The sequence below is a fragment of the Lynx canadensis genome, chromosome A1 (genome assembly GCF_007474595.2).
Source record: "Lynx canadensis isolate LIC74 chromosome A1, mLynCan4.pri.v2, whole genome shotgun sequence".
In the NCBI taxonomy this organism is placed as follows: Eukaryota; Metazoa; Chordata; class Mammalia; order Carnivora; family Felidae; genus Lynx; species Lynx canadensis.
The window spans coordinates 239,933,374-239,959,675 of record NC_044303.2 but is presented as its reverse complement, the minus strand read 5'-3'; the positions used below and the strand labels follow the sequence as shown (position 1 = coordinate 239,959,675).

Genomic DNA, 26,302 nt, shown 5'->3' with positions numbered 1-26,302 from the left:
TTATTTCACAGGTAGGCAGGTGGGAACATAGAGGCTTAGCCAAACCCACCATTCTTAGCAGAGATTTTCAAACCCTTTTTGATTTGCAAATCCCTTTCACTTAGCAAAAGACTTCCAAAAAACCCACTTCCTCCCCATTGTGACCAAAAAAATCCCACCATGCCCAGAAGAGAAACAACACCACTATATTTGTTGGTGTGCCGCCGAGACCTGAGTGATTGCTACTGGGACACAGAAGTGGACTGTCCAGAAGGACCTCAACAGCCCAGACACCTGGGGCTGAGATGCCTTGGGGTTTCCAGGGTGTGTGGGTGAGGTCTGTGCATCGCTGTCCAAATGCCAGGCTCTCCTGCTGCCAAGTTTCAAGCTTCCCTCCTTTCTCCTGCCCCAAGTTTCACCCATCCTTGGGTGAGAGCATCTGGGACTCCGCTGCCTTCCTGCTGGGGCGGGTGTCAAGTGTGGGCACGGCCAGCCCGCCCTGCTTTCAGCTTGACTGATAAACACGGGAGTGCGGGTCACACTCCAACACTCCTCATGGAGGAGGCGGTTCTATGTATGCTTCTCCCACCCCGTGCAGGAGGTCACAGACCTAATCAGCCAGCACAAGGAGACAATGAAATGTGTGCTGGAAGACGCACTGCTGGTCGCCCTCCGCTTGGAGGGTGGCACTGTGCTGGCGCGGCTGAGGAGGGAGCAGCACGGTGCCGGCCAAGACTGCCGGTGAGTGTCATGCTGGGGCAGCGCGTCCCAGGGGTGACGCCTGTCCCTGCCACACGCAGCGTCTCCCAGCTGTTCAAACTTCCTTCCTTCTGGCAGGCACTCTATGGACGGGAGCCTGTCTACACTTGTATCCTCTAAGGAAAAAGTAGCAGGTTCCTTGGAATGCTCAAGTGGAGGGCAAAACTCATCATAATGGGATTCAGAGATTCAGCAGTCAGAAGTCCTGACCGAATGCTTCTCTGACTCCGTCCTGGGGTGCCACTCGCTCACTTTTCCCTACCCCTACCACCTCGGAGGCACCTGCACTCGTGGCTCCTGGGCTCGTCCCTGTTCCTGCTGTGGCTGTGGACCTCCTTGGGGCATTCTGTTTGTGTCAGATGTGAGGGATGCAAAGAGGGCGGTTGTGACTCTTTAACTTGGGGTATGTTTAGCATAGTAACAAGTTTCAAAACTGAAAATTCTGGATCCATTTTTCGTTTTTTTTTTAAAGATTTCTTTTTTTTAATGTTTATTTAATTTTGAGAGACAGAGAGAGACAGAACACAAGCGGAGGAGGGGCAGGGAGCGAGGAGGACACAGATTCTGAAGCAGGCTCCAGGCTCTGAGCTGTCAGCACAGCTGTAGGTTGTCACCAACAGCACGTTCGCTGGGTGATTGCCTGTGAACAACTAGTGGTCGCGGGTTGCTCTCTGACACTCTCTCTTCCAGGGATGCCATCGAGGTTGCCTCCAGGCTGTACGATCAAGTAGACGAAGAGGTCCACAAGGTGGTCCTTGCCTCCAACAGGTGTCTGCAGGAGCTGGAGAGGCTACGGGAAGCGAGGGTGCTCCAGGAGGGACAAGGGCAGGTAAGTGCTTTCAGTCAGAGGAACCAAGAGAGAAAAACATTTTGAAACCCTGCAACTGAAATAACCGATGTTAACGTGCAGTGTGTTATAATCCGGACTTTTCTCCGTGTACATATGCATGTAAAAGCTTTTCGGAAGCCTGCACACATTCTTGCTTAAATCCTTATGCTTTTATCAACCGCTCTTTCCATGTAAGTGAATGTGACACAGGAGCCCACGCACAGCCAGCGGTCAGTGTAAGGCAAGGCCAAGAATGGCTGGAGGCCCATGTGTCCCTTTGGGGCAGTTAGGGTTGGGGGGATGGCCACTGGCAGGGCATCCCCAGGCTGAACCCCCAGCAAGCACAGTGGCATGTGGAGGCCTCCTGTGGCTCCGGCTCTCCTCTTATACACATCAGTGACTGCATTTTCACACTTCGTGATCGTTTGCTATGGACAGGTCCCTAGGCTTGAGACGGCTGGGTCAGGGCCCACAGTGTGTGAGGTTTGTACACATTTGCCAAATGGTCCTGCAAACAGCCTGCCCAATTTAGATTCTCAGCAGCAGCCTGGAGCCCCCCTTCCTCACTGAAGTGAAAAGAAGTACCTCCTCCTTGTTTGCGTTTGGGTTTTTTATGCTAGAGGTGAACTCTTTCTTCATCTGTTTATTGTTATTTTTATTTATTCTCTAACAAATGGCTTTTCCCTGCACTGGCCAATTCCTGCAGGTCAGAAGTTTTACTACTAGCTATTACTCACCACCTGAGCCTCCGATTATGTGGCAGATGTTTTCCCCAGCTTGTCATTGTCCCTCAACTTTGCTTGTGATTGAAATGGCTTTTGCTACCTTAAGGTCACAGAATGACTAATATAGTCCATCATAAGACTTTCATGGTTTGAATTTTCCCAATTACATCTTCCATCCAACCAGAATATTTTTCATGAGGTTGGAGGTGGGATCCCGTCCCTGAGGGGCCTCCGCTCCATTGATCATTTCCCACTCTTCTGCCCAGGGCCTCTCATGCTGCTTGTGTTTGTAAAAACCCAGATTGGACATTTTTCTATATGACTCTGTCCACAAAGAGTGTGTGCTGATCTCTCTTCTCTGCATGTGCATCATTGTCACTAAGTACGGTTATGTGGCCTTGGATCCAGCCCATCACCACGTTGGTGAAAACCTCTTCTTGGGCCCCTAACAACCAGGTGTCCTTGGCATTGCTATCTAATGAGAACATGCATGAAAATAAAGTCTTAACCCCCAACGTGTTCACTGTTCATGAGTGATCTTGCCACGGCATGCTGTGTGGTGCAGGCAGGGCCACCGTCAGCCCCTCCGGCTCCCACAGGCAGCCCCTCAGGGTCCTACTGCCTCCAGCCTGAAGAGGATTCTAGGGTATGGTTAGCATAGTAACAAGTTTCAAAACCGAAAGTTCTGGATTCATTTTTCTTTCTTTCTTTTTTTTAAAGAAGATTTTTTTTTTTTTTTTTTGCATAGTAACAAGTTTAAAAATGGAAAGTTCTGGATCTTTTTATCTTTCTTTCTCTTTTAAAAAAGATTTCTGTTTTTTGCATAGTAACAAGTTTAAAAACAGAACGTTCTGGTCCTTTTTCTTTTTTTTTTAAGAAGATTTTTTTTTTTTTGCATAGTAACAAGTTTAAAAACGGAAAGTTCTGGATCCTTTTTTCTTTCTTTCTTTTTAAAGAGGATTTCTTTTTTTTGCGTAGTAACAAGTTTAAAAATGGAAAGTTCTGGATCTTTTTTTCTTTCTTTTTTTTAAAAGAACATTTCCTTTTTCTTTTTTTAATGTTTATTTTTGAGAGAGAAAGAGAGACAGAGTATGAGCAGGGGAGGGGCAGAGAGAGAGGGAGGGAAACATAGAATCGGAAGCAGGCTCCAGGCTCTGAGCTGTCAGCACAGACCATGAGATCATGACCTGCGCCTGAGATGGTGCTTAACTGACTGAGCCACCCAGGCACCCCTGGATCTATTTTTCAGTGGATCTTAATTTCCATTTATAAACCATGAAAAAGTTACAAATCTGAGCCATGGAGACTTGTGGTCAACCCTCTTCAACCGGAGCATGTCGATTCCCATCCACAGACTGAAGGGAGCGTGTGTGTAAAAGCAGGGGTCACAGATCTTGTGGCGTGGCCTCCGTTGCTATGCAGCTGCTTCTGATTTATTCAAGGTGCACCGCTTGTGTGCATCAGGATGGGTTGTGCGGGCTGTCGGAACCAGGTGAGCCAGTGCCTGAGTGGCATCTGCTGCTTCCTGTGTCCCCACGATCACAGAGCTGGACTCCTTCACATGGTTAAAAATAAAGCCTTGTTTTTCCTACGTAGATCAAATTGTGGTTTGAAAAAGGAGAGAAATTCCTGGCCTCGTGGAGCTGCTCTGTCTTGAGAACACGCAGCAGCAGCAGGGGGGGTACTAGACCTTCCACAACAGGCTGCTGGCATGCACACAACAGAGGACACACACGCAAAAGCAGAGTAAGCACCAGGCTCATGCTGGTAGTTTGCTCCTTGGACGACTGCAGTATTGTCAGAAATATTGCAGCTGGTAGAGAACAGCTCCCAAGGCACAGGGAAAGCGACCCTGGACTTGAGAAGGTGGCTGCGCACCGTGTCCAGCTGGGCTGAGCAGAGGGAGGGGGAGCTGGCCGGGGGGCCCGCCTCTCTGACTTCTATGAGGCCGTGAGAAGCCCAGCGGAATCACCTCCAGGGAATCTGCATGTGCTGTGGACATTTAGTGAGCACCGTCCCCTGCAGGCCTGAGTGGGTCAAGCTCTGAGACAGCTGGCCAGCATGCCCCAGCACTGCACCCCAGGCTCTCAACCACCATGTGAGGAGTTTATTTACTGTACCAGGCAGAGAGGCAGAACGAACATGTGAACTTTTCTCCACTTACCGGCTCAGCTATAAAAGTCTACTTATTGCCAGAGACCCCCAAACAGTCGCTGCAACACAGCCCATGGCTGAAAATTCACCAGCACCCCAGAATTGCCTGGCTGTTAGGGCTGCCGGGGCCAGAGCCCTCAGGAGCACAGCTCCTTGAGTGGGATCCAAGTGGTCAGGGAAGGCCAGGGCAGGGGTAGGAACTCTGTCCCTCCCACTGCCACGGCCTCTCACACCCGTCAGAAGTGTGGCATCCCGGGGCCCTGGGACAACCCCACCTGCTGCTCGTGGGGACTGTGGAGGATTCAGACCCCTTTGAGCTCATGCACAAAATCATCTTGCCTACTCTTGGGCCGAGTCTGGCTAGCAGCTGCCTCTGTGGGCAGAGAGGTCTTCCTCTTGTTCTGACCATCTGGCTCTCCCCGGTGCTTGCTATGGAGAACCTGGAGAGCAGCAGGAGCATGACCTGGGTTCACTTGAGCTGCTCATCGGCTACATGAGTTTGGGTGGGGCCGACAGTGCTCCACTGCCCTGACCAGCACCCTCTTTGCTGTGTAGGTGGATGGGTGGATGCTGCAGTGTCTGGAACACCTGGGTCCCGAGCCGGTCACTGAGTATCCGAAGAGCTGTCACCAGGAGGCCGCAGAGCTGACTGCGTGGAGTTTCCCCGGGGCGAGCGCGGTGGAGGCAGGCCTGGGCAGCTGGCGGGCGCTGCCGCAATGGCGCAGCTTGTGGCTGCAGAGCCAGCAGACTCGACTCTGCTTCCAAGGGGCCCTTTCTGGGGCTCCCCCCGACCCTGGGGGCCCACCTCTGAGCCCGAGCCCCCTGCAGCACGAGCTTCCCCAGGGGGCTGAGAGGAGGCACCGTGAGCCTTCTTGGATCCCCCACACTGATCCGGAGGGCCACACTGGGGAGCGTGCCCAGCTGCTGCCCGGCCTCCCTGAACAAGCCGCTCTCTGCAGGCAGGAGGGTGAGCACCCGGCCCCAGACAACGGCCCTGCCTGCTCCTCCGAGCCCATCCAGACACCCACAACCCACCCCAAGAAATACCCCCTGAAGAAAATTATGAGGAAAACACAAAGCTTTGAGATTCCACAGCTTGACAGTGGCCCCCGGGACTCCCCCTGGCCAGGCCACACTGGGGTTTTCATCAGGGGCCTGGAGGTGACCGGCACTGTGGCCTCAGAGAAGCAGCCCCCACCGAGGCCACATGCCGAGAGCCCCCTGGGTACTCGGACCCGGAGTCTGTCCTCTCCCTCCAGGATCCACCCATCCGAGGAGGACAGGAGGAGGCAAGCAGGAAGGTGAGGTGAACGTCCTCCAGCCTTTGGGCCTCGCGGTCAGTGGGGTGCCAGAGAGCTGAAGCCGCTAAATGCACTTTCACAAAATAGTAAATCCACAAACATCTCTCCAGGCCCATCTTGTCCTGTCCAGGCAGCACACTTGTGTTCGATTTTAGGCAAGATGTTTTTTACCTCCTGTGCTCAGAACGGTCATTGAAAACTGCTTCCTATTTCGTAGCCCACCCGCTCTCATCATTTGAGGCCAATTATAGAAAATCACAATAAGCAAATTACACCTACAATATGAAGAAATTACCTTAAGAATTACTTTAAAAAAAAAAAAAAGCCTTTCAGCGTTGAGGTGAGAAGTATGTGTGTGCTTTTATCCATTGCCCGAATGGAGATGTCTGTATTAACTTGTTAAATGTTTAAGAAGATGTTTGTAAAAACATACTTGTTATTCACGGTAGGATTAAAAAGTGGGCAAGAACTGTGCGCCATGCTAAGGACGGGTAGTGACTCTCACCTGGCACCACGGCCTGCCCCTTGGGTTCTTAGTGCATTTTTATAGTGAGCAGGGTGGGCCACAGGTGGGCTGCCCTAGCCTTCCTTGCTCATTTGGTTGGTGGACGTGTTTCCTCCTCATACAGAGAACACCTCTGACCTGAGACGATCACCAAACACTCTCCTAAAACACACCTCTATGTTTCAGACTCCAGGCGGTTACAGTGCACCTAGTTCAGGGAGGAACCTTAGGTGGAACAGGAAGGTTTCATTTGGGAGCACGTGAGGTGGGTTTCCCTGGGGGTTGGAATCCCTGGGAAGGCTCCAGGAAGAACCACTCTCCACCTCCCCTGAGCTCATCTGAAAGCTTTCAGAGGCACAGAATGCCCTCCACTCGCTGAGAGCCCCCCTGGTCACCTGCAGTGGACGTCCTCGGTCTGGAGGGAACAGGTTTGGGAAGCCATCCTGCCTTTGCCCCTGGGGACAGGTACCCTCTTCCACCTTACATGATCCACGGACCCACCAACCCAAGGTTCGGTAGCAGATTCCACGGCACACCAGAGACGGAGCACTTCCTCCTCGGGCAGGAGAGAACATTTAACCCTATCTCCCATGAAAACCCTGGCCCTCCTGCCAGTTGTCCAGATACAGTTCCTGTCACTTGGTCCATTTCCCCACATCTTTCTAACCATTATTTCCTAGAGAGTCAATTTCGAATTAACTTGTTCCAAACCCCCAGACCGTCCTAGTTTTGTTTCTGAGTATTTAAGGGTGCTTATACTGGGCAAATGTTGACAGGTGGTGTGCTGTGGGTACTGGGGCCTTGGGTTGGCTGGGGGCACCTCCAGGCCACATGTCCCAGCAGTACCACGAGGTCTGCGTGCTCCCAAGCAGCCAGCACGTGCTGCCCCCTGAGAAACAACAGGTATTCGTAAATCTGTTATGTGAGTGTGATAAGGAACAAGCACGCCAGCTGCAAATGGGGTGCATTCGGCAGCATTTCTGACCACAGGTGTCTTTCCTATCATTGGTTGCTTTTCATTGCTTTCCATTTAAAAAAAACAACAAGTAAATACAAGTAATGGCAAAAAAAGATCTACCGGCCCCCATTAGTATTATCGAGATTGAGTAATGTAGGGAGGTTGCTGGCAGAATGCTGTCAAACAGGGGTAAGACTTTTGTGCCTCATTACTAGCAGGGTGGGGCTCCCAGTTCACCAGCTCTTCTCGGTGCCTCCAGAAGTGCTGTGTGCAGCAGAGACATGGCCCCTGCTTGGACCACACCAGCAGGAGCCCAGGGAACCCTCTGCATGGCAGGGAAGAGACAGCCTCCCCACTGCTGCCCTCCTTTGCTCCGTCCTGGGCCCACCTGCTCCGCATCTTCTACTCCAGCAGCTTCTCCTCGGCCTCTGGGTCAGACGTCTCTGCAGCATAAAGCTGAGTTTTCAGAAATCCCTTCTGGTAGGTTAGCAGTCCGTGTGCATCAGAAACCCTCTTCTCATGAATCTTCACCACAGCCTTCTATGCAGTGTTCAGATCTCCCTACTCCCAGAGCTCTCCATGCAGAGGGTGCCAGAATCAAGCCATCTGTGAATGAGAAACCTCACAACTCTGGGTTGGAGTTAGGGGGCCTGGGAATCTCTCCTTTTCACTTTCCGAAAGGATCTTTTGTCCCAAAAGGCCGTGATCAATAATACAGAAATGTTTCGTGCAACCAGTTTGTTTCTAATCACGTCCCTGCCCGTTTTTCTCATCTCATTCGTCACGTCAAAGGAGCAGCTCCAGGGAACAGAGCACACTTGACAGCATTCGTTGCTGAACAGAAAACTTAATCACAAAGGTTCTCCTGCCCACGAATAGTCACGTTTATTCCTCTGGGTTTGCAGAGCATTCTGTTTCTGTGTGAAGCAGCAACAGCGCGGACGAAGGGTCTCTCGAGGCCTGGAGTAAAGCTGTGACCCGTGCACAGCTGAGTGGCCACCTGCTTCTCTGTCTTCCAGCAGCCGACTGCAGCACATAATGGCCGAGATGGTTTCCACAGAGAGGGAGTATGTCAGGTCCTTAGGATATGTCATCGACAACTATTTTCCAGAAATGGAAAGGACAGACCTGCCTCAGGACCTTCGAGGGAAGCGCAGCATGATCTTTGGGAACCTGGAGAAGCTCTATGACTTCCACCGCCAGCATTTCCTCGCAGAGCTGGAGCGCTGCCAGCCCTGCCCCTTGGCAGCGGGCCGCGGGTTCCTGAGACACGTGAGTCCCTCCCTCCTGGGCGCTGACACCAGTGTGGTAGACCGAGGTGCCATCAGCCCAGGTCGCCCTTGGAGAGGCTGGGTCTGGTGACGCCCGTGTTTCGGATCGTTTGGATCTGTCTGCAGACCAGACGTAGGAAATGTGTCACTAATAGTAGGTAAGACCTGCCAATAAACAGATGACCAAAATAGACAAGACGCTTGTGGGTCTGATCATACTGAATATTTTGCTCCGTGTCCCCTGAAGGCACCCTTGGCTCCCCCAAACCGTATGACACTGGGGGCTTCACCTGCATCATCACCCCTAATTCTGTCGAAAGCCCCACTTCTCACTTAAGGTAATTGGCCAACAGCACCTCCCCCAATCAGCTTGCTTCCTGTACTTAGGAGCCCACCTGGTCCCCCTGCAGGTGGAGCCCGGGCCAGCCCAGGGAGCTCTGAGCCAGTCCAGTCGGACTTTTGACAGAGGTTCGTGGAGTGTGCACGTTAACTCGAGAAAGGCTGCTCTCTCCTTGATAAGTGTCTTCTCAGCAATGAATATGGGATGTCTCCCTATCTGCGTCTTTAATAAAATTCTTAATTCACTCTGAAAAGAAAATGCTTTCCCCAAATTACCAAGTAGTGTTCTAGGTACTGGGGACCTAGTGGCATCTGTGTTGTGGGCAGATGAGACACTGACCTCAGCGTTATTATGTAAATTACCACAACAGAAATGTCCAAGGATGAAAGAAATCCCATGTGGCATCTTGTTTTAAAATTTAAGCTCAAGTTAGTTAGCATACCTTGTAGTCTTGGCTTCAGGAATGTCTTGGCTTCAGGAATAAACCCTGCTTACCCGTCACTTACATACGACACCCCGTGCTCATCCCAATAAGCGCCCTCCTAGCCCATCCCCCACCCACCTATCTCCAAAATACCTCTCTGTATTTAAGAGCCTCTTATGGTTTGCCTCCCTCTCTTTTTATCTTATTTTTCCTTCTCTTCCCCTGTGTTCATCCGGTGTGTTTCTTAAATTCCACATATGAGTGAAATCATATATCTGTCTTTCTGTGACTGACTTATTTCACTTAGCATAATACCATCTAGTTCCATCCACGTTGTTGCAAATGGCAAGGTTTCATTCTTTTTGATGGCTGAGTAGCATTCCATTGTGTAGATATACCATGTCTTCTTTGTCCATTCATCAGTCAGGTGACATTTGGGCTCTTTCCATAACTTTGGCTACTGTTGATAATGGTGCCATAAACGTTGGGGCGCATGTGCCCCTTCGCACCCGCACTCCCATTTCCTTCGGATAAACACCTAGCAGTGTAATTGCTGGGTCGTGGGATAGTTCTATTTTTAATTCAGCTATTTCTAAGAAGGTGCTTTTAGCCGTAAGGTGAACTCCGTGTCGTTTTATATTATTGACAACGGTGAGAATTTTACCGGTTAACACAACTTTGGTTCTTGACCATTACATGAACAAAGGCTCTCCATGCCCCTTCCCAGGCCAGCCTCATGAGGACTCCCTCTCCCTCTTCCCCCAAACCCTATATGGTAAAGACCGATTCTAGAAGTCTGGCCCCGAGCCGAGCAGGCCCTGCAGGCTGGGAAGCCTAGAAGATTGTAGTGCAGCACCGAGGCTCCTTCTGTCACGCCCACAGGGGGACTGAGCACGGAGGGTGAGGAGAGAGGCATAGACTCTGACCCCAGCCCCCGACTCAGATGCATGGTGCCCTCCCCTTTTGCAGGAGGAACAGTTTGGCATGTACGCGCTTTACAGCAAGAACAAGCCCCGGTCAGATGCTCTGCTCTGCAGCCACGGCAACGCCTTCTTCAAGGTCGCCCCCCCCCCCCCACCCCGCGAGCCGCGCCGCCCCCCACCCGGCCCGGGGGCTGACCCTCTCACCCTGGCCCTTGCAGGACAAGCAGCGGGAGCTGGGAGACAAGATGAACTTGGCCTCCTACCTGCTGAAGCCCGTGCAGCGTATGGGCAAGTACGCACTGCTTCTCCAGGACCTGGCCAGGGAGGCCAGCTGCTGCCCTGCCTGGGAGCAGGAGCTGGGCGAGCTCCGGGCTGCCGAGGGTGTCGTCCGCTTCCAGCTGCGCCACGGCAACGACCTGTTGGCGATGGATGCGGTCCGAGGCTGTGATGTGAGTGCCCTGAGGCCCTGACGGGCTCTCAGGACTTCGGGAAAGATGTGGCCTGGTATCAGAACACAGGCGCTTTCCTTGGGGGAAGTCTCCCGAAGCTTGAGCGCTCTCAAGGGGCTGGCGGGTGAGGGGAGCAGAGAGCGGCTTCCCGTCCAGGTGACTGGAGCAGCAGCTGCAGGGTGTGAATGGCAGGCCGTCTGTTTATTAGGGCTCCTTGAGGACAACTGGACGCGTGAAAATGTGGGCCATCGGGCTTGGGGCAAGCCAACGTTGGCTCGTCCCATGCTGCCAACCTCTCTGCTGGAGTGCTGAGGGCCGGCATCCATGCCCCACCCCACCACAGTAGCATGGTAGGACCAGCATAGGCAGAAGAGGAGCCCTTTCTCTGGCAGAGCCCCTTATGTCTGGCATTCAGAGGGACAGCCCCAGAACCCCCAGTACAAAATGAAAATGTGGGTGCCCTGCTTGAAAACAGCACCGAGAGTTTCATGAGCAGTAATCTGAGCACGGGCCCTTCTGGCCACCATGACGCAGCACAGCCCCCAGGCCACCGCCCATATGGATGCCCTCCCACTGCCAACGCTGGGCACCTGCAAGGTGAGCTGGCCTGTGCGTGGGCTTGGCTAGGGACGTGCCCGCGTCCTGCCCTGCCTCTTCAGCCACGCAGACTAGCGGGAGCCCCGACCCTGAGGGTTTGGCACCAGTTACAATGTGTGGGTTTTTCCCCCACGCATCCGAGCAATTCTCAGATACCAGCTGGATGTCCTATGATTCAACTCAATGCTGACACCATCTGCCTGGACATAGCATGAGACCCCCACAGGTGAAGGGCTCCCCTTCCTGTGGCAAAGGTCAGAACCCAGAGAAGCAGCGTACTTATGACCTCACCAGTGTACCGTAAAGGGCACGACTCAGGAACAGCCAGATGGAAGAGAGGCACAGGGCCAGGTGCATGGAAACGGGTGCAGAGCTTCTGTGCCCCCTCTGAGCATCTCACCTCTTCACCAAGCAGTAAGCTCTCAAAGCCTGTCCTTTGGGGTTGTATGGAGGCCTCATTATAGGACTCATTGATTGAGTCACTGGCCACTGGTGATCAATTTCACCTCTAGCCCCTCTCCCCTCTCCGGAGGCCGAGGTGGGGTCAGGTCAGGTCCCACTGTCCCTGAGGGAGGCTGGTTCCATCTGCAGGTAAATCTGAAGGAGCAGGGGCAGCTGAGATGCCAGGACGAGTTTATCGTCTGCTGTGGAAGGAAAAAGTATCTGAGGCACGTCTTCCTCTTTGAAGACCTCATCCTGTTTAGCAAGACCAAAAAGGTGGACGGAGGCTACGACACCTACATGTACAAACAGTCCTTCAAGGTAACACGCCTGCCTCTCACCGGACGCCGCTGGGTGTCAGGTCCTGGTCTGCTGGGTGTGAGCAGGGACGTGTGCTATCTGTTGTTTTCTGTGATTCTGTGTCTGGGCTTCGAAGCCTCAGACCTTCAAAAACTGCAAGGAGACGCTTGTCCTTTATAGTTCCCTGTACTGGTTCAGTGGCTGGAAAAAGTCTCCTCAATCGGTAACTCCATTTCAGATTTTGGCATGTCTATAGGTGTGGCCCTCACCTGACTGAGCTTCTGAGCCCCTGAGAGGGTCCCACAACCACAATGCCTTACCTGCCCATGCCAAGGAGCATATCAGAGAGGGTTCTGTAGTCCCATCCGGTGTGGCAACCACAGAACCTTCTAGGCCGGCCTTCCTCTCTCCAGTGGGGGAACTGAGGCCCCAAGAGGGAGCCATTGCACATGATTGGAACCCAGTTCATCCAGTGGGCCCCAGGCCTGCCTCATCCCTACCATTTGATGTCTGGGTGAAGAGACTCCCAACACTGAGGTGCCGGGGTCAGTCAGCCAGGGAGTGGTCAGTTGGATCAATGGTTGCTGATGCGGCTGCCACTCACTGCTTGTGGTGCAGACAGCCGAGATTGGGATGACGGAGAACGTCGGAGACAGTGGCTTGAGGTTTGAGATCTGGTTCCGCAGACGGCGGAAATCCCAGGACACCTACATTCTCCAGGCCAGCTCTGCAGAGGTCAAGACAGCCTGGACCCACACGATAGGGCAGATCCTGTGGCGGCAGGCTCTGCGGAACAGAGGTGGGCAAAAAAGGGCTATCGAGAGCCAGCTCTGTGTTTAGGGGTCTGGCCTTGGAGTAGAGGTTTGGGGCCAGGGGTTAGGGGCTAAGTTCAGGCCAGGGGTATGGGGTCAGGGGTTGGGGTCAGGGGTTAGGGGGTTGGACCTGGGTAGGTGCTTGGGGCCAGTTTGGGCCAGGTGGCCCTTGGAGAGCCCTAGGCCCAGGTGGCCCCTGGGAGGCCCCCTCCGTCAGCACCATTTATGTGGAAGTGGCTGGATCCTTCCATCAGCACACAAACACGTATTTCCCCTTTACTCATGTATAAACAAGACCCCTGTCCCCACACCACGGCAATTCCAGAGATGTCATGACAAAGCACCATGCCCTCCTGGATGATAGGACACTGTTGTCTCCCTGAAGGTGAGGGACCTCTTCTGTAAGGCCCCGTGCTCCACGTGCCAGGACCCCACCTAGGTTTCTGCCCCGACACGCTCCTGGTCTGGATTGATGGTGTTGGGTGCAGAGCATCAACAGGTGTGGTATCAAAGCCAAGCCACTGCTTGGAAAATGTCCTACCTGCTTCTGTTTTAGAGCTCAGAATGCAGGAAATGGTGTCAATGGGGATGAGCACCAAACCGTTCGTGGACATCCAGCCCAGCGATGCAGCCATAAGTGATCGGGCCGTCAAGAAGGGGGCAGGTAATGTGGCCTCAGCCCTCACTCTCACTCTGTTCCGCCGACTCAGACTCAGGTCCTGGCGCTCACTGTGGGCCCCAAGGGCCAGCACAGTGGGCTGGACGTGACTGCAGTGAGAGGGACCTGGTCAGTTTTCAGATGGCCATTTCATTCTCGAGTCTGGACCACGCTTTTGGAGCCGAAACCAGACCACCTGCTTTCTGTCCCCTTCCAGAGTCATGGACGCGAGCACCCATGGCCGTGCCCCCCTGTGACCACGCCACCTCCTCTAAGAGGCCACACTCTACCATCTCAGACAGCAGCACCTCCTCCTCTGGCAGCCAGTCCTCCTCTGCCCTGGGGCCACCGGGCCTGCATGCCACTGCCAGCCCAGCCCTGCGGAGCTCCGCCTCCTGCCCCTGGCCGTACGACATGCGCACCTGCTTCGAGGAGGAGGATGAGCTGGAGCAGGAGACCGGCAGCCAGCCTTCCACGAGTGAGTGTACTTAGCACCGGAGCCTGCACGCCCCCGGCCTCCGACAGCCGGTCCTGGGGGTGGGGGGGCGGTTCACGGGCTCATTTATCTCCCTTGCTCCTATGTACTTCCAAAAGTTTTCAAACGCATTCTGATTTTTCTTTATAAAGAAAAATTTGTTAAAAAAACAAACACCAAAAACTTTTACTTCCACCCAAAATGAGGTAATAGGGGACAGACCTAAAACAAGCAAGCAGACAAAAACAAGACGAAACAAAACCTAAACAGACAAAAGATGTGAATCAAGATTTTGAGACATAGGACGTCCAGCACCACAGGTAGTGACCTGAGAGGCAGGAATGTGATGTCACACATTCCTGTGATCGGTCCGATTTCTGCCCTGAGAGGGGTGCAGTGAGGGGAGCCTCAGACCCCCAGTGGAGGAGGACAGACCAGGGGAGCCCCATGCAGTGTGAGCCCTCTAGGGTCTGGGCCCAGCAGAGCGCTGGTCAGCACCGCACCCTGAGGAGGCCGCCCAGGCCTGAACCTCTGGGGGACTAAAGAGCCTCCCACGGCACGGACAGCAGCAGCCCCATCCCGGGGCGGCTGCAGGTCCTTGGAAGGGCTCGCTCAGGGGAGGGTGTTGGACTGACGCTGCTGCCGAGCTGCCAGCGCGTCACGGATGGAAGACGTTTGCCGGTAACCTCACTGCATCCTACAGCAAACCTCAAGGAGGTTTATAGGGTCACAGAAACATCCAGCAGCCAGCAGGGTAGACTCACACTGTCCCGTACCAGGCCTGCAACGACGTAGGAGACAGACCGTAACAAGGGCAGTAATCAATCGGGCAGCGTCAGCTGGAACTGACGTGACCGTTAGAATCACCGATCCTGGTGGTCACACCGTCATCCTGTGTCTCTGCTGTCCACCACATTAAGTCTCACAACAGGGAAGATAGGGTGGACTAAGCTTAGCAAGATAAACGGCCACAACGCCCGAGGTGAACATGTCACTGGGTGGGGTTGCCAGAAAGTAAGACTTGGCAGAAGAAAAGGTTAGTGATGTAGCAGTAGAAACTGTCCAAAATGACACAGAGAATCAAGGAAAAAGAGCAGTGAGCTGCGTGACAACTTCGAGCAGCCTGACAAACACGTATCAGCGTCCCCAAAGTGGAGGGACAACAAAACTCTGAGGGAACAATGGCTGAATATTTCCCTGACTTGATGAAGGGTGTAAACCCAAGGTCCCAAGAAGACCCCTGAACCCCAAGCACACAGAATGCGCGTTGTAAACTGTGGAAACCCAGTGACGACAGACATCTTGAAAGCAGCCAGGGGAGCCGGCGTGTCCTGCGCAGAGGGACTTCTCACGGCGGACAACACGTTGGGCTGGCATTGTCTGACAACCATCGAGTTCAACGGGACAAATGTGTCTTTCAGGAATAGTGAAACAAAGCGAAACAACGTGCTCGTGCATATGAAAAGCTGTAACTGTTCCTTACCAGCAGACTCCAAAGAGAAGGGCAGTGACACAGGGGGGACAAAGGCTGAAGACAGGAGGGCTCTTCTATTTAAATCTCTGTAAGAGACAGTGGCTGTTTGAACAGCACAGTGTCAAGAGAACACGGGGTTAACACGCCGAGGCCATGGTGTATGTGTACATAGAACGGATGGAGATGTGGCGGTTCTCAGCTGTGTGGTTCTATATGATTGCTGAGGTGTGTAATACCACCAGGGACAGATTGTAAGTCGTTAGGTATGCATTATAACCCCAAACGACCCCTGATATAACAAAGCAAAGATTTGCAGCTAATATACCAACAGCGGAAATAAAATGGAACCCTAAGAAAAGCTCAATCCAAAAGAATGTAGAAAGAGGAGGAGAACAGAAAGACTAACGAGAAAATAGACAGAGGCTCAGCATACCCGTGACCACAGGAGTATGCATGGGGCACAAGCAGCCTTCTGTGACTGACACACGTGTGCTGTGCAGACCGTGTCCATGCTGTCGGGCCTCACAGCCACCCACACGGGCCCCCCCCTTGTCCGACGGCGCACGGAGAGGCCTGCATTCTTTTTTTTTTTTCGTTTTTTTTTTTTTTTTTTTTTTATTTTATTATTTTTGGGACAGAGAGAGACACAGCATGAACCGGGGAGGGGCAGAGAGAGAGGGAGACACAGAATCGGAAACAGGCTCCAGGCTCCGAGCCATCAGCCCAGAGCCTGACGCGGGGCTCAAACTCACGGACCGCGAGATCGTGACCTGGCTGAAGTCGGACGCTCAACCGACTGCGCCACCCAGGCACCCCGAGGCCTGCATTCTGAGAGCGCCGGCCTCCACGTGGAGGGGTGGGTGTGTTGGCTGGGCCCACGGAGGTTGGTTTTTCGTCTCCTGTGTGTGGGGAATCACCACACACGTGGTGTGGAGGGTCACAGGTGTCTGGTTTTCCACAGAAATCCTTCCCACAGCCCCAGCGAGGCCCTTCCTCGGCGACACTGCCTGGGACACACGTCCTCCCAAGCCCCCATTGTGCCACCATGACAACACCTCCGAGGGCACCGCTGACCACAAAGGCGTGTCTGCCCCGATGGAGGCATCGTGCCTGAAGTCTGCTGGGGGTGCCCGGGTGTGCCAGGTGCCCCGCACCTGCTCAGAACAGCAGCAGCCACCTTCGTCGGGCCTGTGCTCTGGGCGGGCCCACAGGGAGCGTGGCTGGGGGTACGCCCACGTCGCCAGCCCACGGCCACTGCGGTTTCCTGGTGCCGCCCTCCCTAGCTCCCACGTGGGCTGGTGCATCTCCCAGTGAAGCCCAGGTCTGGAGGTGGGGCTCTCTCTTCTCCTGCGATGTAAGACTCAGGCAAGAGTCTGTGCGGGAGGGCTCTGCCCAGCTGTCGTCAGCTCTGTGCAGAAATGGCCCTGTGATCCCCATGCAGAAGTGTGTGGGAAAGCCCACACCGGCCACACGGAGGCTGTGCCTATGCAGCAGGGCCATGGCCGTGGCTCCGCCTGTGGTGATACAGTTGGGGCCCCCAGCAGCCCTTTAGGGCCGAGCCCTCATCCCGTCCTATTTATTTAAGCCGTGTGGCCCTTCTTGGGCCTCATTTTTTATTTTTCCCCTTTGACGGATGTGAGCCAGAGGCGTCCCGCTGGTGGAGAGGTCACCTGAGCACCTCCCTCCCAGTCTTCTCTGATTTCAGAAAAGCAGGGTCAGGAGACACTTGCTCATAAGGGTGTCCCCTTGCTCCGGCAGCACGGTCCCATCTGTTGTGACCCAGCCTCACAGTTGTCCCGTCATAACTCTGCGTGCATAACACACGCCTCACTCTCTATTTACACGCTTCAGGGGGCCCTGAGTGCTGCGTGCAGAGGCAAGGGGGCCAGCCACCCCTAACCCAGCCCCTCTTTGCAGTGACTGAGTGCACGTCGTTGGGGGCCGGTGGCCTCAGGCTCCCGGGGCTGTTCTCTGAGGAGGGCCCCCAGAGCGCCTGCCCTGCTGTCCCCAGGAGGGGCTCGCAGCAGCAGCTCCACAGCCAGTTCACCACAACCGTGAGTACCCTCTCCTGAGACCTGAGTACCCTCTCCCTGTGAGAGGCCTGCCAGGCATGCTCAGGACCTGCCTGGGGACCCTGCCGGTGGGGCTTCCTGCTCGAGGGTTGGCCGCTCTTTGTCCTAGTCAGCAGGGGCGCCAGGCTATTGTTGGCAGCACACGAGAGCCCAGACGCCGCTCAGGATGTACACACAGGCACATCGCCCCTGAGAGGGCGGGACTGGGGTGACCGGGGCAAGAAGTGGGGGCGCCACTCAGACACAGAGCCCTTCTCAACCAACCTTCACCCAGCCCCGGGTCATACACCTATCGACTACAGGAAGAACCATCCTGGTTCTGGGAGAACCCCCATTCCCCCCCGACTCATGGGAGCTGTCCCCCAGTTCTTGGGAGACACCCCCATTCCCCCACTCTGTGAGAACCATCCTCGAGTTCTGGGGAGACACCCCCATTCCCCCACTCTGTGAGAACCATCCCCGAGTTCTGGGGAGACCCCCCATCCCCCCCACTCTGTGAGAACCATCCCCGAGTTCTGGAGAGACACCCCCATTCCCCCCACTCTGTGAGAGCCATCCTCGAGTTCTGGAGAGACAACCCCATTCCCCCACTCTGTGAGAACCATCCCCCAGTTCTGGAGAGACACCCCCATTCCCCCTACTCTGTGAGAACCGTCCCCCAGTTCGGGGGAGACACCCCCATTCCCCCACTCTGTGAGAGCCATCCCCCAGTTCTGGGGAGACACCCCCATTCCCCCACTCTGTGAGAACCGTCCCCGAGTTCTGGGGAGACCCCTCATGCCCCCCACTCTGTGAGAGCCATCCTTGAGTTCTGGAGAGACAACCCCATTCCCCCACTCTGTGAGGACCATCCCCCAGTTCTGGGGAGACACCCCCATTCCCCCCACTCTGTGAGAACTGTTCCCCAGTTCTGGGGAGACATCCCTATTCCCCCACTCTGTGAGAGCCGTCCTCGAGTTCTGGAGAGACACCCCCATTCCCCCCACTCTGTGAGAACCATCCCCCAGTTCTGGGGAGACACCCCCATTCCCCCTACTCTGTGAGAACCGTCCCCGAGTTCTGGGGAGACCCCCCCCATCCCCCCACTCTGTGAGAGCCATCCCCCAGTTCTTGGGAGACACCCCCATTCCCCCACTCTGTGAGAGCCATCCCCCAGTTCTGGGGAGACACCTCCATTCGCCCCACTCTGTGAGAGCCGTCCCCCAGTTCTTGGGAGACACCCCCATTCCCCCACTCTGTGAGAGCCGTCCCCCAGTTCTGGGGAGACACCCCCATCCCCCCACTCTGTGAGAGCCATCCCCCAGTTCTGGGGAGACACCTCCATTCGCCCCACTCTGTGAGAGCCGTCCCCCAGTTCTGGGGAGACACCCCCACTCCCCCACTCTGTGAGAGCCGTCCCCCAGTTCTGGGGAGACACCCCCATCCCCCCCATTCCCCCACTCTGTAAGAGCCGTCCCCAAGTCTGAGGGTATGCTGAGCCAAGAGTGTATGGAAGACAGGCCTTTGGCCCACGCACCCTAGATTGCTGGTGATGACCAGTGACCTGGGCTCTCATCGGTGATTGCCTCCCCTTCTGACAGTGGTTTGACTGGCAGACAAAACAGGCCCTAGGTGTGGGGCTGTCCCGGCTTCCCCTGAAGTAATGGGAGGGTTCTCTCGTCCACTGTCACCTTAAGATGCTGGACACGCCACCACCAGCCAGGGAGCCTGGGTGTCTCCGCCTTGTTCCGTATGTTCCCACACACAGTCACGTGGCTGGACATTAACAGCCCCCCGGGAGGAGCACCCTGGCCAATGAGGCTGCTCCCCTGTTACCTCTGTTCCTGGACCAACCTCCCTGGGACCTCACTGCCTGTACCCCTGGGAACCACATGTCAAAGAGGGTGGCGTGGGGCTATTTCTGAGAGCTCAGGCATTCCTCCAAGAGGAAAGGGCCCGCAGACCCAGGCCCAGAGGCCTGGCCACAGAAGCCGATGGGGACCACTCCCACCTGCCCCAACCCCCGGACACCCCTTTGGAGTAGCTGCTGAGGAACCTGGCACCCTGCCCTTCTGAGAACTGGGTACCTCCCCAACACCCACTCATATAGCCCGTGCCCTGAGCCTTGCCAGGGGTTGGTGCTCTGAGGCACGTGCACTCACACGTTCTGGGATCAGAACAGCAAACACAGAACTGACACGTTTCAGGGTCAGAGTGTTTTGACTTCCAAATGCATCGTGATGCCAGCCGAGGTGGTCACTCTGTAGGTTCTGTCTGGACCCAGACCCAGGGACGAATCCACCACAAGGGTACCCAGCCTTGCCCTGACCTCGCCAGTGCTGGCCCCAAGTGCTTTTTTTTTTTTTTTAATGTTTACTTATTTATTTTTTGAGAGAGAGAAAGCACAATCGGGAGAGGCAGAGAGAAGGGGAGAGAGAATCCCAAGCAGGCTCCACACTGTCAGCACAGAGCCTGATGTGGGGCTCGAACTCACGAACCATGAGATCACGCCCTGAGCCGGAACCAAGAGTCAGTCGCTTAACCGACCAAGCCCCCCCAGGGGCCCCTCAAGTGCTTCTTAAAAATGGATGTGTGTCCATGAGTCTGAGAGCACCTTGCAGGGTATGAGGCCTCACGCAGCACCTCCCAGACAAGGACTCTGTGCTGTCCACGCCTCAGGCACCAAGCAGCTGGACTGGGGGGAGGCCTGTGGGGTATGAGTAACCACCCTCATTCTTTCCACAGCTGTGAGGTATTTGGATGAGACTCAGCCCGGGGAGAATCCCCGTCAGAGGGAGCAGAGGACCCTCGGCCCAGATCTGTGCCTGAGGTCTGGGAATGAGGTGCTCATGCTGGGAGCTCCTGATGCACCCCTACCGCAGCTGCTGGCCACCCCCACCCTCAGCATGCCATGGGCCCTGCCTGCCTGGCCATCACCTGGCCTCCCGCCACTCCTTCTGGGGCTCCTCAACCCCAGTCCACAGGCTCAGAGGGCTAGCCGGCCCAGATCTCCACCCCCGCACTGCTCTGAACTCCCCCGTGCTCCGAGGGCTGTGCCAAGGTTGGGGTGGAAACACACGGACCCCTGGTTCCGTTGGGGAGGTCCAAGCAGGCTTGGGGTGTCTCAGAGCAAGGTGGGCCCTCTGCAACCCTGTTTCCTGCAGTTCCAGGCCACACAGGCCCATGGGCGACAGTCCCCTGGAGTAGCCCTCAGTGAGATGTGTCCCAGACACAGAGGGTGCCTTTGAGTATAATCGGAATATTGGTTCTCTTTCCTTTTTAACAAGGCATGTGTAGACAGTGGGGCTGCCGGTCACCACCTGTGGGCCTGGGTCCCAGGTTGGGGTGAGGGCACAGCAGCTAGGCCTGAGGTCTGGGGTGTAGAGAGCGCCCCAAGAGGACCACCCCTCTCCAGATGGAGCAGAATAATAATAAGCAGGGAAAGCCTAGGTAGACAGAAGACTTCAGTGAGTTTCCTGCTGCAGGTGTCTTCCCCACGAGACCCCCATTCTCCAGGCGGCAGCACCACCAGACCAGCCACCTGGAACAGGGGCGGGTGGACGGGCAGGGTCCCCACCAGAGGGACTTTGCGACTGTGCGTTTCCCAGCTGCTCTGAGCTGTTTCCATTGTTACTTTGTTTCAGTGCTGACTTGTTCCGAACTCCAGGAACATAAATAAATGGGACCTGTTTTTCTAAGACACGGTCACGCTGCTCTTACTCGGTTCTGTTGTGCCCAGGGACGTCACCAGCATGCGTCACCCAGGGAGCCTGGCTCCCATGACTCTGTGGGGACATGCACAGCGGGACCTTTGTCTGGGGTCTCCCTGGTCCACGCCCAGGGCCACGTTGCCCGCTGCAGCTCCCAAGCGCGGGCCCCCCTGCGGTGGGCACAAGCGGCACTCTTCAGGGGCCCGGTGCTACTTAGCCAAGCACTCGGGCAGCTCTGCTTTCACCAGCTGAGCGCTCCAAGGACAGGCTGGCCACTGGCAGACGCCTCCAGGGCCAGAGGCAAATAAGCACCCACGACCAAAATAGCTGTCAGATGACCAGAGGGCCCGCTCGCCACCTTTGGCCCAAAGGCGAGCTGCTCACAGCAGCTGCAGCTAAAAATAAGCGAGAAGAGCACCCATCTTTGGGAGAATCGCAACGGGAGAGCACCGTCCTGCCTTCGGGCCGCCACAGGCAGGCACGATGAGGTCGCTGCGCTTCATTTCTGCTGAGGCCCTGGTGTCTCACCCCCAGGTGGCCAAGCAGAGCCTGGATGGTGTGGCCCACAATCTCTACCCACTCCTGTTCAAAGCCAGCTACTTGCTGGAGCAGGCAGAGGTGATCCGCACCCTGCTGGAGCGCTGGCCGCTGGAGGAGTTCTGGCTGAGTGCGCTGCTCGGGCCGCGCTCGGAACCCCCGGAGGACTTGCGGGACCGCGCCTGCCGGGCCTGCCTGGAGGCCTGTGTGCAGGGCCTCGCGGACCACGTGCTCCGGGCCGGGGGCCCGAGGCGGCTGCGGGTGGCAGACCTCACAGGCATCCGAGACGTGCAGGTGCAGCAGTGCCCCTGTGGCAGGGCGCTGGGCAGGTGGGGCCGCACGGAGCTGCTGGCCCGGACCTGCTGCCGGCTGCAGGCAGAGCCCCTAGTGGCCCGGCGCCCCATCCAGGTCCTTGCTGACCTCTTTGTCACAGAGGGCAACTTCAAGGTGGTGGTGCAGGCCCTGGGGCCATCAGGCCCTGCCCCACTGCGTGTGCACTGCCTTTCTTTCCGCGCTGACAGCCTGGGCCCCAGCCAGCTGCTGCACGTGCTGCGTCTGGCCGGGCCGGGTGAGCTGCGCAGGCTCGAGGTGGTGCACAACGTGCGGCTGCATGCGGGACACGTGCAGCAGCTGCTGGCCCAGGTGGGCTTCCCCCAGCTGGCCTCGCTCACCCTGCCTGCCAAGGCCTTCGACGCGCCCCCCACCAGCACCCCAACCCCCGACGGCGAGGACCCCCTCCTCACCTCCATCGCCTGGGAGCTCAGCCAGATGACCCAGCTCACAGAGCTGAGCGTGGCCTTCTCCACCCTGACAGGGAAGATTCGGAAACTGCTTGGGTGAGTCTGGGGTGACGGGACGGAGGGCAGGCCGGGTTAGCGGTGTCTCTGTTCACAGCTACTCAGCGTGGGTCTGGGTGACACGGGGCCCTCTCAGCGGCCAGGCGGAAGATGCACAAGAGACCTGCAGATGGGACCTGGCAGTTTACAAGGGCACAAGTTTCCCGGCTCCCTCCATCTTTACTCTGTGAGGGCCCAGAGCGGCAGGAGGGCACAGACAGAGGCGTGTGACCCAGGGGGGTTAGGTTGCGTGTAGCCTGGCAACACAGGGAACTCAAGGAGGACTGGTTTTGGTTAGTGGGCAGAAGAGAAAATTAGCAAAACGAACAACATACAAGTGACTATGTTATATTGTATTAATTATCTGTCTCATAACAAATTACCCCCACACTGGCCTATGGTGGGCCACAAGCTCCATCAGAGCCCAGCACAACTTGGGTCTACTCTTGTGGTCTCCTCTGAAGGCTTGGTGGGCCGGGAGGGTTAGGCCATCCACTTCCAAGTTCAGTGTGAGGCTGTTGGCAGGTGGCCTCTGCACCTCGGCTGCTGGGAGTCCTCACGACAGAGAGGCTGATCTGAGAACCAGAGGTCACCCAGCTAGAAGCTCTTGAGACCGATGTGTCCACACTTCTGCATACCTTGTTGGTTTGGAGCTAGTCGGCGGGTCCATCCACGTGAGGGGAGGACACCACACAAGGGCGGGAGCACCAGGAAGGTCAGGGTTCCACCTGGTTGGTGACTGGCCATGAACATAGAAAATTAAACTTCTTTCTTGAGCCAGTGGGGTGAAGATGTGACTTCTAGTTTAGGGAGTCCTTGGCTTACAGATGTTTCTCTTCTATACAAAGGAACCCCAGAAGCTGCTGGCCAAGGGCTGCACTCACCTTTCCTTCTCTTTCCTAACCCTCCTCCTTCACCCTGCCTACCCCAGACCCCCCCATCCCTGGTCTTCTGTCCCAGGTCTTCTAGAGAGAGAAAAATGAGGGCTCCCTTCCTCCTTTCCTCCTGTCCCCACTCTCCTGACATAAGAAAGGATGGTTCTGAGCTCATGTATGAATAAACTCTGGCATATATATGGTGGCTGGCTCTTTGAGACCCTCAGGACAGTCCTGCATTTCTGGCCTAGGTCCTCAGCCTGGATGTGCCTTTGCTACTGGGGGAAATTGGTTCCACAAGCCAGAGGACCCATCACCGGCCCAGCAGGGCCATCTTGCTAGCTCCGCCCCTGACGGGCTTTCCCGTCTCCCACCACACTCTGACCCTCCACTGGTAGAGTACGTGCTCCCACGTGTGTTTCAGTCTGGCTGATTGTCAACAGCCTGGTGAGGCCCCAGGGAGGTCCCAGCATGACGTGTGTCAGGCTAAACAAGTGTGAGACTGGGGGCGGGGGGGCGGGGTCATTGGTGGTGGTGGTAGTCGGGGAAGGCTCACTCCCTGGCGTGACTTTGAGCAGAGACCCAGAGCATTGAATAGGCAGACTGTGCGGCGGCCTGGACAGAGGCGCAAAGGGCCCAAGCTGGTAATATGGAGGGATCGGGCATCAGCAGGGAGAAGGTCGGGGTTGGTACGCAGGGCAGTGTGAGAGAGGGGAGTAGGGGAGGGGAGGAAAGGAAGAGAGAAAGTCCTTGGAGGTTCTGAGCAGGAAGAAGATGTGATCGCGTTCGTATTCACAAGGGCTTCTCGGGCTTCTTTGGCCCACACGATAGACCTGGATGGAGGGGGCGGGAAAAGGACAAGCATGGTGGGCTCTCAGCACCCAGGAAGTACAGGTGCAGGGGCAGGGGGCAGGAGGGGTGGCAGAGAACAGGACCCCATATACTCTCCTGCACTGAGTGCTCAGCCTGATGGCACCAGACCCAGGCCCAGCATCACCCGGGCAGGGTGGGCTGAGGATGTGCATTCTTCACAAGTCCCAGGGCGCAAGGGCCCTTCCTGACTTTGAGAACTGCCCACCAGAGCAGGGTTTACCCCGGCTGTGCATTTGCTGATGCCGGGCCACCTACCCCACTTACATTAGAACACGGGAGGGTCTTTAGGTCCCAGCAAGGCTAGGGCTGGACTAGATGGCTCCAAGGCTCTTCCCCGCCCTAAAGATGTGAGGGCTTCCTCTCTTTGTTCATAGTGAAGCTAGCTGTTTTGTGCCAGCTCACGTGCACCTCACTGCCCCACGGCAAGTACATGAGCAGACACAGTGAGGGGTTGACAAAACAGATTTAACATTTTAGGAACTGATGACAAAGGCCAGACCTGTCTTGGGCTAAGTTCATTCTTCTCTACACTTGGTCACACCACTGGTTCAAGACTCAGCTCTGCCATCACAGCCCCAAACTGTCCACAGACAGGAGGCAAATGAATTACCCTCGTTCTAACAACACTTTATTTATGGACACTGAAAACTGAATTTCATGTTATTTTCACATGTCACAGAGTATCTTTCTTCTTTTTGATTTGTTCCAATGTTTACAGATGTAAAAACCATTTTAGTCTTAGGCTGAGTAAAACAAGGCAGGAGTGGATTCAGCCTTTGGGCCATGGTCCGCTGACCCATGAGATAGAATTCACCTTTGTTCCTCCCAGAGCTCCTTGCGGGGGTCTCCTTTCACCTGTGCTCTTTTCCGCCCCGCCCCTAGCCCCCTGAGGACACCGCTGAGGGTCCTGGACCTGGCCAACTGCTCCCTGAACCATGCGGACATGGCCTTCTTGGCAGACTGTGCCCACAGCACGTGTCTGGAGGTGCTGGACCTCAGTGGGCACAGCCTGCTCGGCCTGTTCCCCTCGACCTTCTTCAGGCTGCTGGGCCGGGCTGCCCAGACACTGAGGATCCTCACCCTGGAGGAGTGCAGCATCGAAGACAGCCACGTGAGCATGCTGATATTGGCCCTGAGCCCTTGCCACGAGCTCTGTGAGCTTCGCTTCCTGGGGAACCCACTGTCGGCCCGGGCCCTGAGACGCCTCTTCACAGCTCTCTGTGAGCTGCCCAAGCTTCGGTGCGTAGAGTTCCCAGTGCCCAAGGACTGCTACCCTGAGGGCACCGCCTACCCCCAGGATGAGCTGGCCATGTCCAAATTTGACCAGCAGAAATACAATGTGATTGCTGAGGACCTCCGGGCTGTGCTGCTTAGGGCCGGCCGGGGGGACATCCAAGTCTGCACGCCCCTCTTTGGGAGTTTTGACCCAGATATCCAAGAAACAAGCAATGAACTTGGAGCTTTCTTGCTGCAAGCTTTCAAAACTGCTCTAGAAAACTTTTCTAGAGCGTTGGAACAAATGTAGTAGGCCCTTGAGCAGGCCAAAGGGGGCCTTGTAGTTCAGCTGCACGACACCCCGGGCATCCTGAGTCAGCAGGCTTGGGCATCCGCTCCCCCGGCCACCACCATTTGAAGCATCTCTTAGTGAAACTCGTGTGTGACGCCCATTAAGCACTAGAGGAGTGGAAACTCTGGCTCCAGGAAAGGTGACTCAAGGCCACTTTGGTGTCAGAGCTCCACGGGGACCCACGAGCTGTCCGCCACCGTGGTAGTGGTGAACAGCGGAGCAGTGCCGGGCGGGATGGGAGCAAGGAGAGGGAGCCCAGACATCAGGCCAGGGCCAGGAAGACACCAGAACCTGTCACAGAACAGGTTGTCTGTACCATGTCTGGGTGGTTTGAGTGATTGAGTCCTGATGCATAAATGCTTAATTACAATGTCGGGGCTAGGTTTCTATTGAGATCTGACTCATACGAAGGGCTGAGTGTTAGGATGATTACATACTAATAAAACAGCAGTGTGACTTATTCGGACGTGGCTTTAATT

The 26,302-nt window shown here is 55.7% G+C and overlaps 2 protein-coding genes across 3 annotated transcripts in view; both read left to right on the top strand.

Annotated features, from left to right (window-relative positions):
* The window catches only part of PLEKHG4B (pleckstrin homology and RhoGEF domain containing G4B), a gene marked incomplete at its 5' end in the record, with an annotated part of 56,505 nt that extends 39,817 nt beyond the window's left edge, over positions 1-16,688 (top strand). Inside the window, 11 exons of the mRNA XM_032594206.1 lie at positions 578-720; positions 1,429-1,567; positions 5,002-5,747; positions 8,230-8,482; positions 10,215-10,304; positions 10,387-10,617; positions 11,806-11,976; positions 12,574-12,754; positions 13,324-13,431; positions 13,643-13,903; positions 16,336-16,688. Coding sequence (XP_032450097.1) covers positions 578-720; positions 1,429-1,567; positions 5,002-5,747; positions 8,230-8,482; positions 10,215-10,304; positions 10,387-10,617; positions 11,806-11,976; positions 12,574-12,754; positions 13,324-13,431; positions 13,643-13,903; positions 16,336-16,688 — 2,676 coding nt within the window. The remainder of the gene's footprint in view (positions 1-577; positions 721-1,428; positions 1,568-5,001; positions 5,748-8,229; positions 8,483-10,214; positions 10,305-10,386; positions 10,618-11,805; positions 11,977-12,573; positions 12,755-13,323; positions 13,432-13,642; positions 13,904-16,335) is intronic.
* A 503-nt stretch (positions 16,689-17,191) lies between these two features.
* On the top strand, positions 17,192-26,302 carry LRRC14B (leucine rich repeat containing 14B). Of its 2 annotated transcripts, XM_032594758.1 has the most exons (3): positions 17,192-17,428; positions 20,171-22,508; positions 25,139-26,302. In XM_032594758.1, exons 2-3 carry the CDS (start codon positions 21,619-21,621, stop codon positions 25,779-25,781), a joined length of 1,533 nt encoding a protein of 510 aa, XP_032450649.1. In that variant the 5' UTR covers positions 17,192-17,428; positions 20,171-21,618; the 3' UTR covers positions 25,782-26,302. The 2 variants fall into 2 exon arrangements, with proteins under 2 accessions (XP_032450649.1, XP_030189326.1); XM_030333466.1 differs by lacking the exon at positions 17,192-17,428 and having other exon boundaries at positions 19,949-22,508.